This window comes from Octopus bimaculoides, chromosome 25 (genome assembly GCF_046866305.1).
Source record: "Octopus bimaculoides isolate indiv1 chromosome 25, ASM4686630v1, whole genome shotgun sequence".
Taxonomy (NCBI): Eukaryota; Metazoa; Mollusca; class Cephalopoda; order Octopoda; family Octopodidae; genus Octopus; species Octopus bimaculoides.
In genome coordinates this window covers 26,652,286-26,667,285 of record NC_142952.1, presented here as the reverse complement: position 1 = coordinate 26,667,285, position 15,000 = coordinate 26,652,286, and the positions used below count along the sequence as shown (strand labels likewise).

The 15,000-nt window shown below is 37.6% G+C and overlaps 1 protein-coding gene across 1 annotated transcript in view; it reads right to left on the bottom strand.

Moving 5' to 3' along the window:
- Nucleotides 1-12,129: 12,129 nt before the first annotated feature.
- The window catches only part of LOC106882675 (uncharacterized), a 49,115-nt gene continuing 46,244 nt past the window's right edge, over nucleotides 12,130-15,000 (bottom strand). Inside the window, exon 4 of the mRNA XM_014933438.3 lies at nucleotides 12,130-12,731. Coding sequence (XP_014788924.1) covers nucleotides 12,177-12,731 — 555 coding nt within the window. The 3' untranslated portion in view covers nucleotides 12,130-12,176. The remainder of the gene's footprint in view (nucleotides 12,732-15,000) is intronic.

The following is a 15,000-nucleotide window of genomic DNA, read 5'->3' as shown; positions in this document are numbered from 1 at the left end:
GAGAGAGAGAGAGAGAGAGACGCACAAGAGTTACGGAATGGAGTAGATGAGATCCGGGCTACATATGTTTCAAAGCGAGCAGAACCTCAGAAGTGCTAAATATCCAACCGAGGTGTATACCGGTATAGACTCCATTGCGTACCGCTTGTATTCTTATTCGCACACCCGGCAACCGTTGTCGCCTAGCGTGAAATATAAAAAGAACTTTTTTCAGTTTATCGTACTTCGATACAAAAACCACCTTCCGTCTCAATAAACCACTATTGTCCCTGAAAACTGTTTTTATTATTTTTACTACGAATTGTTTCGAGCTAACTTTCTTCCTACAAATCTCATATATATATAATATATATATATATATATATATATATATATTAATAAATTATAGGATAGCGAGAGTAAAAAACAGTCAATACACTATGTATTTTAAATGAATAATATATATATATATATATTTGTTATTTGTTGTATATATATATATATATATATATATATATATATATATATATATATATATATATATATATATGTGTGTGTGTGTGTGTGTGTGTGTGTGTGTGTGTGTGTGTGTGTGTGTGTGTGTGTGTATATATGTATGTATATATGTATATATGTATATATGAGGTCACAAATGACAAAGGGTTAGTGTGATGAAGTTCTACTTTACAGACAGACTGTTTCACGCTCCTTCAATCTCGCGTGAAGTACTGCCTGAAGCATTCTGATGCATTCGGAGGAGTTATGTCCTTGAGCAAGACACTTTATTTCATGTTTCTCAGTTCACTCAGCTGTAGAAACCAGTTGTGACGTCACTGGTGCCAAGCTGTATCAGCCTTTGTCCTTCCCTTGGATAACATTGGTGGCGTGGAGAGGGGAAGCCAGTATGCATGGGTGATTGCTGGTCTTCCAGAAATAAATTTGCCCGAGCTTGTACCTCGGAGGGGAACTTTCTAGGTGCAATCCCATTTATGACTGAAGGCGCTCTTTATCCCTTTATAAATGTAATAAAACCTACTAAGTAGTCGCCCCTTTTCCATAGACTTAAAGTTTTTCCAACAGAAAAATAGGGCCAAGGTGATGGATATTGAAGCAATGTTATACCAACCCACAGAAATTAGAAATTTTAGGGTTTCTAAATTTTATTTTCTGATCTCTAAACGTTGTGATTTGTACTCTGCAACTTTCATTCCATACTTCTATTTAGTATCTTTGTCTTTTTAGCGCGAATTCGTCTGTCACGTGATAAGCTTATACTGTCCTTTATTGTATTGAATTTCCGAGATCTTAAATACATGTCGACGTAGTACATGGAGCATAAACATTCAAACACCGTCATTACCTGTCTAAACCCTAGTACATTTTATAGCCTTTCACGTGGAACTTTTGGTTCTCCAAAGTTATCTTGGTGTATAAGTAGTCCTATCCATTTTTGGCTGTAAATTTTCGTCTGAAAAATTCAACTTATATACCGCAAAAAAAAAGACATTTCTAAGAATCGATGATATCGTTTACCTTACACAGCTATCGTTCCTATTACTTCCCGATTTTACTGTTGACCTAAGGCTAAACGGTACACACTGTCGGAGACGTCACGGCTAGAATGCCTTTGATGATAAATATCCATTCAACGATACTCAAACCAAATAAATTAAAACCATAACACAGAATGTGATTATATCCTGTATAACTTTAAGATGGACGGACAGAGCGGCCCACAACTTAACTCGCACAAAACGCAACGTAATTATTTACCTTTACAACAGAGCTAATAATGTATTAACAATTGATATAGCAGTAACAAGTGGCTATAATATCGTGCAGAAAATATTTAAGAAGCTGAAGCGTAGTTCTTAGCTTCGTCAAATTATACAACTTGGCTGCTGACTTAAGATCAAAATTGCATGTAAGAATTTTATCTATCATTCCATCTGTAACTGATAACTGGATGATGCTCGATCACTTCTGAAAATTTATTGATGGTTTCGCGATAAGTATAGAGGGAAAGTCATTACAGAAGATAATATCTAGGGCTTATAAATGTTCTTAGATTTTTCGGCTAAAGTATTTATTAGCCTTAAATATTCTTATATAGAGGCAGCGAATTGTTCACAGAGTTGTAACAGAGCGGGCTGTGTTCCGGCCTTTTTAAGTTCCGAGTTCAAATCCAGATATGGGAAATAGTCGAGTAAGAAGGGGGTTAGTAACAGTAAGAAGGGGGTTAGTAACATTAAGAAGGGGGTTAGTAAAAGCTGTCATGGGGCTCCAGTGTTCCGTCATAGTACGGATAGATGTGCAGTGAATTATGGAGCAGAATTTAAAAAAACGAAAGAATAATAGTTTCAAATTCTTTAACAAAGCCAATAATTTCGAGAAGGGGTTAAGTCGATTACATCGACTACAACTGATACTTATTTTATCGACTCCGTAAGGATGAAAAACATAGTTGACCTCGGCGGAATTTGAACTCAGAACGTAAAAACAGACAAAATGCCGCTACGCGTTTTTTTCTCGGCGTGCTAACACGATTCTTATTTCTTTATTGCCCACAAGGGGCTAAACATAGAGGGAACAAACAAGGACAGACAAAGGGGTTAAGTCGATTACATCGACCCCAGTGCGTAATTGGTACTTAATTTATCGACCCCGAAAGGATGAAAGGCAAAGTCGACCTCGGCGGAATTTGAACTCAGAACGTAGCGGCTGACGAAATACCTATTTCTTTACTGCCCATAAGGGGCTACACACAGAGGGGACAAACAAGGACAGACAAACGGATTAAGTCAATTATATCGACCCGAGTGCGTAACTGGTACTTAATTTATCGACCCCGAAAGGATGAAAGGCAAAGTCGACCTCGGCGGAATTTGAACTCAGAACGCAGTGGCTGACGAAATACCGCTAAGCATTTCGCCCGGCGTGCTAACGATTCTGCCAGCTCGCCACATTCAGATAAAAGAATATTGGTTTTATATTTTGGAACAAGTCCAACAATTTCGGGGGATGGGGTTAGTCAACTGCATCAACTCCAGTTCTCAACTGGTACTTATTTTATCGATTCCGAAAGGACGAAAGGCAAAGTCGATCTCAGTGGAATTTGAACTCAGAATATAAAAACGGATGAAATGCCTCTAAGCATTTTTCGCGGCGTGCCAGCACGCTTCTGCCAGATCGCCGCCTTAAAACGAAGGAATATTAACACGCATACTTTAAATGTGATTGTAACACTTCTAGCTCCATCACCACAAATAAACATGATTTTTGTAGCAAACCGTTTTGTATGGAACAAACTAAATGATTTAAACTGAATCGTGAAAGGAAGCAAAATCTAAAGTTTCGGGTATTTTTCTTTGCCTGGGAGAGATGAAATGATGACTGGTTTTACTAAATAAAACATCTGGGATTAGTTGTTACTATAGTAACCAAATATTAGCCTCATTTCTCCTCCCTTCATATTCCTATTTAATCTTTGGTGAATTGAAATATTGAGGGTTCTCTCCTTTATCTCATTTCTGAATAATTATCATCAACACTAATGACTTTTATTCCTATTGCAGTTAGAATTCTAATTCATTGAATTAACGTATTACAAAAGATGACATCAGTGCAGATAGAATGTTAAACATAAAAAAAAACAACAACAAAGATATTAAAATCTCACTCTAGAGATGTTTAATTACTCTTAATATTTCGAGTTAAAATCTCCTTCACAAACGCTTTAAAGAACAAAAGGACAAATACTTCTTAGTTCATTTTCTTTGTATTGAATCCTTATGTGATATTCCCATTACCACATGTGTAAATATATAGAAATTTAGTGTGTGGTTTGTGTTCCTAGTTTAGATGGCAATTTTATTAAGGCTTATCTTCGGTTCACCACATTAAGTATGGTGGCCGGCAATGGTTAAATGTGACGCAAATTGAAAGCAACGAAATATATTAATAAACAGAAAACTATTGACTTCGAGCTAACAAATAATCAAATTTCATCATGATCAATCGACATGCAAGAAATAGCAGATATCACTCATAAAAATTATATTATTTCGTCTTAAGTAAAATTAAGAATGCATTTTTTTGCCTTCTTGTATAGTCCCTGGTGAGCGTGATCAAGCAGACGACATACAAACAAATACATCCCATCTATGACCATCCTACATATATTTTCCAAACGTCCGCTGTCCTGCACTATCTTATGCAATGTGTATTTCTTAATGAGGATAAGGTCTGATTTGATAGAGATTTAGCTGCTATTTCTAGCTCGTTGGTTAGCCACGTAGAGATACCTTGCCTGCACGTAGAAATGGATACATTGTAATACTGTAAAAACATTAAGCCTGGTATTATCGCCTGGTATTAATTTTCCTTAATAATCCTGTTGTTGGAGTGACACTTATAAACATGAATATATTCTAGTTTTAGTAAATACTCATTAATAAAAAGGTTATATTACTAATATATATATATATATATATATATAAAACTAGAAGTTTAATAAAATATCATTTAAAATTTCAAAATATACTAATAAAAAAAACTTGAATAATAAAATACAATTTTAAAATGTTATACTCTCTTTTATTCTTTTACTTGTTTCAGTCATTTGACTGTGGCCATGCTGGAGCACCGCCTTTAGTTGAGCAAATCGACCCCAGGACTTATTGTTCTTTGTAAGCCTAGTACTTATTCTATCGGTCTCTTTGGCCGAACCGCTAGATTACGAGTACGTAAACACACCACCATCGGCTGTCAAGCGATGGTGGGTGGGGGACAAACACAGGTACACAAACATATACACACACATACATATATATATACATATATACTACGGGCTTCTTTCAGTTTCCGTCTACCAAATCCACTCACAAGGCTTTGGTCAGCCCGAGGCTATAGTAGAAGACACTTGCCCAAGGTGCCACGCAGTGGGACTGAACCTGGAACCATGTGGTTGGTAAGCAAGCTACTTATCCCACACAGCCACTCCTACGCCTGTTATTCCAATTTTGATAGCATTTTGTTTCCGAGTTCGAGAAGTCAGTAAATATATTTTTTGTTCAATGAAGCAGCGAGCTGGGTGAATCGTTAACACACCGGACAAAACGTTCAGCAGCGTTTCGTCCGTCTTTACGCTCAGAATTCAAATTCCTCTGAGGTCAACCTTTCGGAGTCGAGAAAATAAGTACCAGTCGAATAGTGGGGTCGATGTAATTGACTAGACCCTCCCCGCCGAAAATTCGGGCCTTGTGCCCGTAGTTGCAAAGATTATTATCTAATAAGGCAGCGAGCTGGCAGAACAGTTAGCGCGTGGGACAAAATGTTCAGCGGCGTTTCGTCCAACTTTACGTGCTGAGATCTAATTCCGACTAGTCCCTTGGAAACGATTATTTATTATTCAATGGCGAGAAGGCACGGAGTTAGTAGAATCATTGGCGCATCGAAAATAATACCTTGCACCATTCCCTCCATCTTTTACACTCTGAGTTCAATTCCAGCCGTGGTCAAATCTAGCTTTCTCAATTTCGGAGTCGACGGTACTACCTAATCATCCTCTTACTCAAAATTGTTGGCTTTTAGATGTTTGAATTAGAACTGCTTGTCTAGTGCCGAGAACAATGTTTCACATAGATTCTTTGATAAGAAAATGGTCAGGAATGTTTCGCAAGTATTTTAAGAGCGCTAACATTTCTAATCACGATATTTATTCACAAATACATTTAACTTCGAAAGCAGCATTAAGTGCAATGAATTTTTGCTTCCAAATAGGATTGGATTGGAAGTCGACTAATTGCATTTCTAGATCAATTAATGCCAGCCAATCAAAATCATCTAATTTCAGATCCGTAAAGTCTGCTTTATGAAGGTATTTTATAAATTGTATTGATTTTCTTTAACTCTCTGAATTCCATCAGTATAGAAGAAAACTGCTTATTTACGGCCCTTATATCTTCTATAATCTGTTTCTCCAAGATTCTCATAATACATTCGAGGGTAGAATATTAGTCGATGTCATCGACCTAGTTCTTGACTAGAACTTTATTCTTGCGAGTCCGAGAGGATAAAAAGCAAACCCGAACCTGACAGAACTGAACTCAGAGTCAAAGAGGTCTCGAGGTATTTTTCCAACGCTTTTACGATTCTGCTAAGCTCGCGACCTTCTCAGCACCAAATAATAAAGAATTTCTTCGCCTTTGGAAATTTTACTCTCTAAATCCTGCTGAAAAGTATCGAGGTTACTTTTAATAGAACCTCACATCATATCAATCGGTTTTCCGAAACCTTGAAAAAAGTCCGCCTGAAACATAATTTTACTGAGCCAAGCAAAATCATTTATCTGAAAACTATTCTCTGTATTTTTCATATCTCAAAGCAGTCACTTATGCAGCCAACAAATCGTTTAAATATTAACTCCTCCACAATTCAAATATTAACTCCACAAATTAATTCCACAAATATTAACTCCTCCACAATTCAACTACTATACAAAACTGTACATTAGTAAATCAATGTCAACTGATTCAATTCTATTTTAATGTAAATTATATTCTCAAAGCTTACAGATACCAAACTGATTATCTTTTTCACAAATCTCATCGTCAAAATGTGCCGAGCTTACTTTAGTGCACAATACTTTGTGATGTATAACGGAAAGTATGAAGTATATAAAGGCGACTAATAGCTTCAGGAAATTGCTTTTGAAAGTCAATATTTTGGCCTACCATATTAGGGACACCAGTTGTATCCGAACTTATTTTTAATAAATCATGTAGTCTTTCATGAAATATTTTAATATACAGTCTACTAAGGATTTCTTTTTTTTTCTTTTTGTTTTTGCTGGCGTGTTTTGTGATAAATTCTCTTAATTCAATAAGCATCTCAAATGAAACCCCTGTGAAAATTGTTATTTGTTATTTATCGAGATGATAACGTAATACTGGATTTAAATTTTTGTTTCAGGGCCAGCAATTTGGCGGGGGGGGGGTTAAGTCGATTAAATCGACCCCAGTACGCAACTGATACTTATTTCATCCACGAAAGGCAAAGTCTACCTTGGTAGAATTTGAACTCAGAACGTAGAGATGGACGATATTCCGCTAATCGTTTTGACCGGCGTGCTAACGATTCGGCCAGCTCACCGCCTTGTGATGACGTAATATTGATTGTCTAACTTGAGGCATAAAAAATTCGCAGATATTACTAAGTTCAAATCTAAAACCAGAATAATTGAGTGAGGAGAGGTTTGGTAACATCTTTTCATTAGAAAAAGCTGTTAAGGAATTTCATTACTCCGTCTTAGTTACAGATCGATGTGCAACAAAACACGAAGCAGAAATAGAAGACGAAGGAATAATTACATGCATTTTAAGTGTTGCTCAGTTTTTATCTTATATGTTAGTATTCAATTTCATTAAATCCTGCTTTTTACCCTATTTCCGCTAATTGCTAACTCTTTGCACACTTCGTTGCGGGGCCTTTTTTTTATGAAAATGATCAAATAAAAATTATGCACATTTAACATAATCATCTTTAATAAACTCACCATCACTTAATGATTTTCCGTGATCAACAATCGTGTGTGAAATATCAAAACTTGTAGTTACTAAATGGAAGATCTTGTCCAGAATTTAAATAAGTTCTCTAATTTGAAGTGTTCTGTTTAGCTATTTAGATAATAGTTCGCTGCTGGCTTTAGTTTTTTTGTTGGTTTAGTTTTTTGTTTTTCGTTTGAGCAATGACCAAAGCTTAGTGCTAAAATATTTTGTTAATTCAAAGTTCTACCACCAACGAGTTTGTCAGAAAATAAAATAGAAAGGACTTCATCGGTGCTACCGTTCTTGTAAATTTTATCCACTTCCTGTATAGAAGCCGATGTCATCATGATTGAGCTCAGAAAAATTATGCAAATTTAACATAATCGTCTTCAATAATCTCTCCATCACTTAGCGATTTTCTATGACCAACAGTTGTGTGTGGAATATCAAAACTTGTAGTTACTAAACAGAAGGGCTTGTCCAGAATCTAAATAAGTCCTCTAATTTGAAATGTTCTGTTTAGCTATTTAGATAATAGTTCACTGTTGGTTTTAGTTTTTTGTTGGTTTAGCTATAATTTTATTTTCGTTTGAGCCATTGCTTACTGCTTAGTGCTAAAATATTTTGTTAATTCAAAGTTCTACCTATCAGTTATAGAAGAACCAACTCTAAATGACATTTATTTAGCTGTGAATAAGCTGAATAACAATAAGTCTCCAGGGTCTGATGGAATCTGTGCAGAAGTCTTGAAATATGGGGGAGACAAAATGTTTGAACTCTTAAATATATTAATTTGTCACTTTTGGAGAACTGAGAAAATGCCTCAAGACTGGATTGACGCCATTTTAGTCTCCTTGTATAAATCGAGGCCAAAGGATCTGTGTGGTAATTTTCGTGGGATGTTGCTTTTGTCTGTGGTTGGAAAGGTACTTGCCTACATTTTGTTAGAATGTTTAAATACCTTTATAGTTCCAAATATAGTGTCTGAGTCTCAATGTGGTTTTCGTTCTCCTAGGGACACAGCTGATTGTATCTTTACTATCAGACAATTACAAGAAAAGTGCATTGAACACAATCTTGCTGTATACCATTGCTTTGTTGATTTGAGCAAAGCATTCGATACTGTTAACCGAAATGCTCTGTGGCTAATTCTAAGGAAAATAGGTTGCCCAGAAAATTTGTAAACATGATCACGGCTTTGCATCAAGATATGAAAGCTAGAGTTAACTTTGGTGGTAGGCTCTCTGAATCTTTTGCCGTAGAAAATGGAGTAAAGCAAGGAGACCTTGAGGCATCCACCCTCCTTGCAATATACTTTGCTGTTGTGTTGTCACATGTTTTTCAAAACTTTGAGGAGGGTACTTACACAAAATATCGAACAACAGGGAATGCTTTTAATCTGACCAAACTGAAATTCAAAACGAAGGTTTTTTACTTCCCTCATTAGGGAACTTTTATACGCTGAGGATTGCGATTTTGTCAGTCATTCTGAAACAGGTCTGCAATCTCTTGTATCTGCATTTGACTCAGCTTGTGATGTTTTGGCTCGACCATCAATTTGAAAGAAGCAGTTGTAATGCATTAACCTGCATGTGGTGCTGTTTGTAACCCCCACTAAAATTTTTGTTATGGGTAAGTTACTTGAGGTTGTCGATTCGTTCATCTACCTTGGAAGCTCTGTCCAAAATGATAGAAATCTTGATACAGAAATACATCTGCGAATTCAAAGGGCAGCAAAAGCATTTGGTGGCTTGGAGTCACGCGTTTGATGCCAGCGACATATAAATAACAATACAAAGCTGGCTCTTTACAAATCATTTGTCTTACCATCCCTGTTGTACTCCTGTGAAACTTGGACTTGTTATGAAAGGCATTTTAAATTGTGAGAACAATTCCACCAAAAGTGCCTCCACCGCATTTTAAACATTAAATGGATTTCTTTTACTCCAAACACAAATGTCCTTGCTTCTGCAGGCATCACCTCAAATAAAGCTATGATTTTGAGGAACCAATTGAGATGGTGTGGCCATATTGTTCGAATGGCAGATGAACGCATACCGAAACAGCTGTTTTATGGTGAGCTTGCAGAGGGGAAACGCTATCGGCGTAAACCTAAAAAAAAAAGGTTTAAGGATAGCATAAGGACTACTATGAAGTCACTTGGAATGGATCCAGAAGACATAGAAATCCTTGCTTCGGATCGAGTTGGATAGCGAACAAAAGTGTGAAGTGGAGTGAAAGCATTTGAAGAGGCCAGAATAACGCATGTAAGACTCAAAAGAGATCTGAGGAAGAATGTAACGATCTGTGGGGGTGTCCTTTCAGAACATTGTCTGGTTTAAAAAACAACAGCAGATGCCATGAAGGTGCTAAGGTGGTCAAACTCTGAATAAGGAGTAGACAACCACCATATATATATATATATATATATATATATATATATATATATATATATATATATACGTGTGTGTATGTGTGTTGTGTGCGCGCGTGTGTGTGTGTGTGTGTGTGTGTGTGTGTGTATGGTGTAGTGTAGTGAAGTGTAATATATGGATTCATAGAATTTGTGTGGCTATCATATAAAGCTCCTCTAACAAACTCGGCTAACAGACGACATAGCAATCCAATACAGAGGAGTATAATGCACCTGAAATCCAGGAGATGCGTTCGATGGAATTATTTCATGAGGAGTATATAAACGATAAAATGCCAGGGGATATGAGAGAATGTATTTATTTAATCACTTGTCATCTTTAGGTGTCAAGCTGTATTGACCAAGCTGTATTGGCCCCTTTGCTTTTCCCTTGGATAACATCAGTGACGTGTAGAGGGAAGGCTGGTATATATGAGCAACTGCTGGTCTTCCATAAACTACTTTGACCGGATTTGTACTTCGGAGAGGAACTTTCTAGGTGCAATCCCATGGTCATTCAAGCCCGAAGGGGGTCTTTACCCTTTATGTTAAATACTCTATAAGATTTGGTTCAACTAGATTAGGGAAGACGAGAAATAGTGTGACAGATCGGTAGAGAACTGGATAACATACCTTGTGGTGTCTACCTGCCTTCTTTTAAAACCTTTTAATTTCAAAACCTGTTGAGAACGGCTTTGGGAAAATAAATAATCCTTTCTACTATAGGTACAAGGCCTGAAATTTTGGTAGGTAGGGGGCTAGTTGATTACATCGACCCCAGGGTTTCACCGGTACTTAATTTATCGACCGTGAAAAGATGAAAAGCAGAATCGACCTCGGCGGAATTTGAGCTCAGAACATAAAGACGGACGGAATGCTGCTATGCATTTTGCCCGGCGTACTAGCGATTCTGGAAGCTCGCCGCCTTGGGAATGATAAATAATGCTAAACAGCCACTACTTTTCTGTCACTTGTAATCTGTCCATTAAGACTTCTTAACCTGTTCCTAAGCTGGGGATCTTTATTCTAGTTGTGGTGGACGTATTTAGTTCTGTCCAATCTACGTCCATAGTTCAAGGCTCGCTGCAGTGGTAATTCGTTCCGTTTGGGATCGATTACAGAAATGTTCTGAACCAGGATGATTGACTCAATCGACCTACACTCTAGTTATGAAATTTATTGAACTAGATGTCTCACTTCGTAGTAACGTGGTTCCGCGTTCGATCCCACTGCGTAGTACTTTGAAAAAAGTCTTCTAGCGTGCAGTATGACCGTGCAGGTGGACTAAAACCGTGTGGGAGAAATTTTATTAAAGGGAAATTGCATGAAAGCCCTTCGGAGAATTGTTCCAATTTATGAAGGTCATACTTGATCCATCGCTAGGTCTAACATACGCGCGCTCACACAGACATACACATATGTATATGCATACATAATTTACATATATGTACATATATATGTTTGCCAATGAGGATATGTTTCTGCACACACACACACACACACACACACACACACACACACACATACACACTTACACACACATACACACACATACGCACAATGGTAGCGTGGAAGGTGTTTATAAGCCATTTAGAAACACACAAAAACCGTTAAATTCATTTCAACATTTAAATTTAATTTGCCAAAATATTTTCGTCGCTTTGAAACCGCGACCTGTTCACGGACAAAATTTCGTGCTGCATCGGCATTTTGTCGGTGAACAGGTCTCAAAGCGACAAAAATATTTTGGCAAATTAAATTTAAATGTTGAAGTGAATCTAACGGTTTTTGTGTGTTTCTTAAATGGCTTACATGCACCTTCTACGCCGCAATTGTTTTCGTTCCAGCACACGATCTCAGATCAGGTCACTTGCTATGCAAGTATATCTCCGTAGTATATATATATATATATATATATATATATGTATGTATGTATATGTGTGTGTGTGTGTGTGTGTGTGTGTGTATATATATATATATGTATGTATGTATGTATATTAATAGACAACGCTTGACATATAATATATATATATGTATACATATATATATATACATGAGTGTGTGTGTGTATTCACAAACATACACGATCAGCTGTATCTTAGCTTACCCTGAAAAAAATTCCACTCGAAAATACTCGGTTGATTTTCCATATATATATATATATATATATATATACAAAAATTACTACAGTTTGGAGTTGATGTATCGCATTTATTTCGTATAAAATTTAAGTAACTTTACTCATTTTCTTGTTGTTCACAATCTCCCACGAGATGAATATTCATTGTCGGCTTAATTCCGTTTGCAGGAGTAGCTGCAGCAGTAGTCTTAATAGTAGTCGTAGTCGCTGGTTTTTGTGTTGTAGTCGCATTGCGAAAAGGCTCTGGCCCTACAACCTTTTTAAGGAAACATTTTAGCGCTTCCACACCTCTGTTTATTGCAGTGCTACTCATTCTATCTATTAGAGCATTCCTTGCCTTAAAAGAATATTTAGTGTATTCATAAGTTAAACCTCCCATGTTGGTGGAGGATTCGCAGTCAACCCAGACTTTCATCTTATAGACATGGAGATGGACACGTTCGTTGGTCTTTGCTGGCATATCCAAAATCTTGAAATCCATTAAGCGTTCGTCTTCTGCTCCATCGACCTGATTTTCACAAATGCTTTTTAAATACTTCAAACGGTATAAAGACAATTTTGCAAATTTTTTAGGAAAATCGTCACCAAATTTCTTCAAAAAAACGTTCTTGTTGACTACTTTCTTCAGCCATACTTTTATATCTTGAAGGTGCTGAAATATACAGAAATTTCAATTGCTTTTTTGGAGGCTGAACAATTTTTTTGGTACGAAATTCTCAAGTGAAATTACTCGCACACACGCGCACACACACACACACACACACACACACACACACACACACACACACACACACACACACACACACACACACACACACACACACACAAATATTTTTGACGATGTACACAAGAATGTGGTCGAATTCTTTGACAACGATTTACTTACCATAAGACTACAGGAACTGTCTCATAGACTCGCTGCATTTTCTCTTGTTTTTACCGCTAACTATCGTATTTACCTCGTGTATAAGTCGCAGTCTTCTTTAAGTCACACCCCTACTTTAGCGTCAAATCTGAGAACAAATTTTTTTCCTATCAAAGTTTTAGCTTTGTCCCAGGTATAAGACACACACCAGGATTTTTGAATTACAATCAAATAGAAAAAAATAGTGCGCGATATACACGAGTAAATACTGTAATTGTATACCTCATTCACTCGTCTTTTTCAAATCTCGTCATTCGTACTGTCTCTCTTTCCCCCAGGACCCTACTAAATGCTTTAAACAGATCTTACTGCTTACCACGACCACCACCAAATTTTCAACCGTCTGGAGAAATCCCACCCCAATTTCGTTTTTTTTTTTCTGGAATATTACATAGAGATGTTGTTGCGACTGTACATCAACCACTTCTGTTCCACCAATGTTCGAGGCTCTGGCAATTTTATGTGCTTCCTTCTTACTACACACATTTTCACTGACCGTTTCTTCTCAATGAGAAGACACGTGGACTAGTAGTTAGCATGTTTGCACTCGCGATCGCTAAGTCGTAGTTTCGGTTCCTGCAGCGGGTGGTGCGTTGTTGTGCTCTTGAGCAAAACACATCTTATCATGTTGTCTCAGTCGATTCATCTGTAACTGAGTAACCTTGTGACCGACCAACATCCCATGCAGGGCTTCTGTTTCGATCTCGGTCACTTCTAAACCATGGAAATCGTGTAACCAGCCCTATGAGACAGCAATGTCCAAGGTTTGTTGATGACAACGACAACGATGATGATGATGGTGATAATGATGACGACGACAACGACGATGATGATGATGATGATGATGATGATGATGATGATGATGATGATATGACGACGACGACGACGACGACGACGACGACGATGATGATGATGATGATGATGATGATGACGACGACGTTGATGACGGCGGCGAAGACGACGACGACGATGATGATGATGACGATGATGATGATGAATCTTTCTCATTCAACCATAAAAATATCCATAATAAAACTATATTTGAAGTTGTCGTTGACTTTGTTCTTCTTTTTACCTTTTATCTTTTAGTCAAGAGGTCAGGCCCTCCACTACACTTCAGAGAAGGTTTTCAAAATAAGAGAAAAGCAGGAAGGGAAGATATCCCGAAACCAGAGCGTAGGTCCGAATGAATGTTCTACACTATTCTAAGCGTGGAGGTGCAATAGCCCAGTGGTTAGGGCAGCGGACTCGTGGTCATAGGATCGCGGTTTCGATTCCCAGACCGGGCGTTGTGAGTGTTTATTGAGAGAAAACACCTAAAGCTCCACGAGGCTCCGGCAGGTGATGGTGGCGAACCGTGCTGTACTCTTTCACCACAACTTTCTCTCACTCTTTCTTCCTGTTTCTGTTGTGCCTGTAATTCAAAGGGTCAGCCCTGTCACACTGTGTCACGCTGAATATCCCCGAGAACTACGTTAAGGGTACACGTGTCTGTGGAGTGCTCAGCCACTTGCACGTTAATTTCACGAGCAGGCTGTTCCGTTGATCGGATCAACTGGAACCCTCGACGTCGTAAGTGACGGAGTGCCAACAACAACAGCTATTCTAAGCATTTGAAGCACTGCATAATTCACGATAATCTGAATTATTAAGATCTTACCCCAAACACTCACATACACAGTCTCAAACTCAGCTCCAAATCAGTCTTTCTTTTTTAATTGGAACTCCTCTCAGCAAAGACACCCTGCATTACACAGTGTATCACGGTTTTTGTCTTTGGATAGTAACTGTTATTTCCTTCTTGGTTACCACTAGAAAGTATGAATAACGGCTAATATTTCCCTCAAACTTTGCTTTTGTAACATTTATTCAAACCCCAAAGAATCCCATCCCACCCAAAAGGTCTCTGAATAAGGGTCGCTTAAGGATGATGAACTAAACACCTATGTTTCCAGGGGTGAATTATTCGAACTCCAAAGATTCCCTCTCAACACAT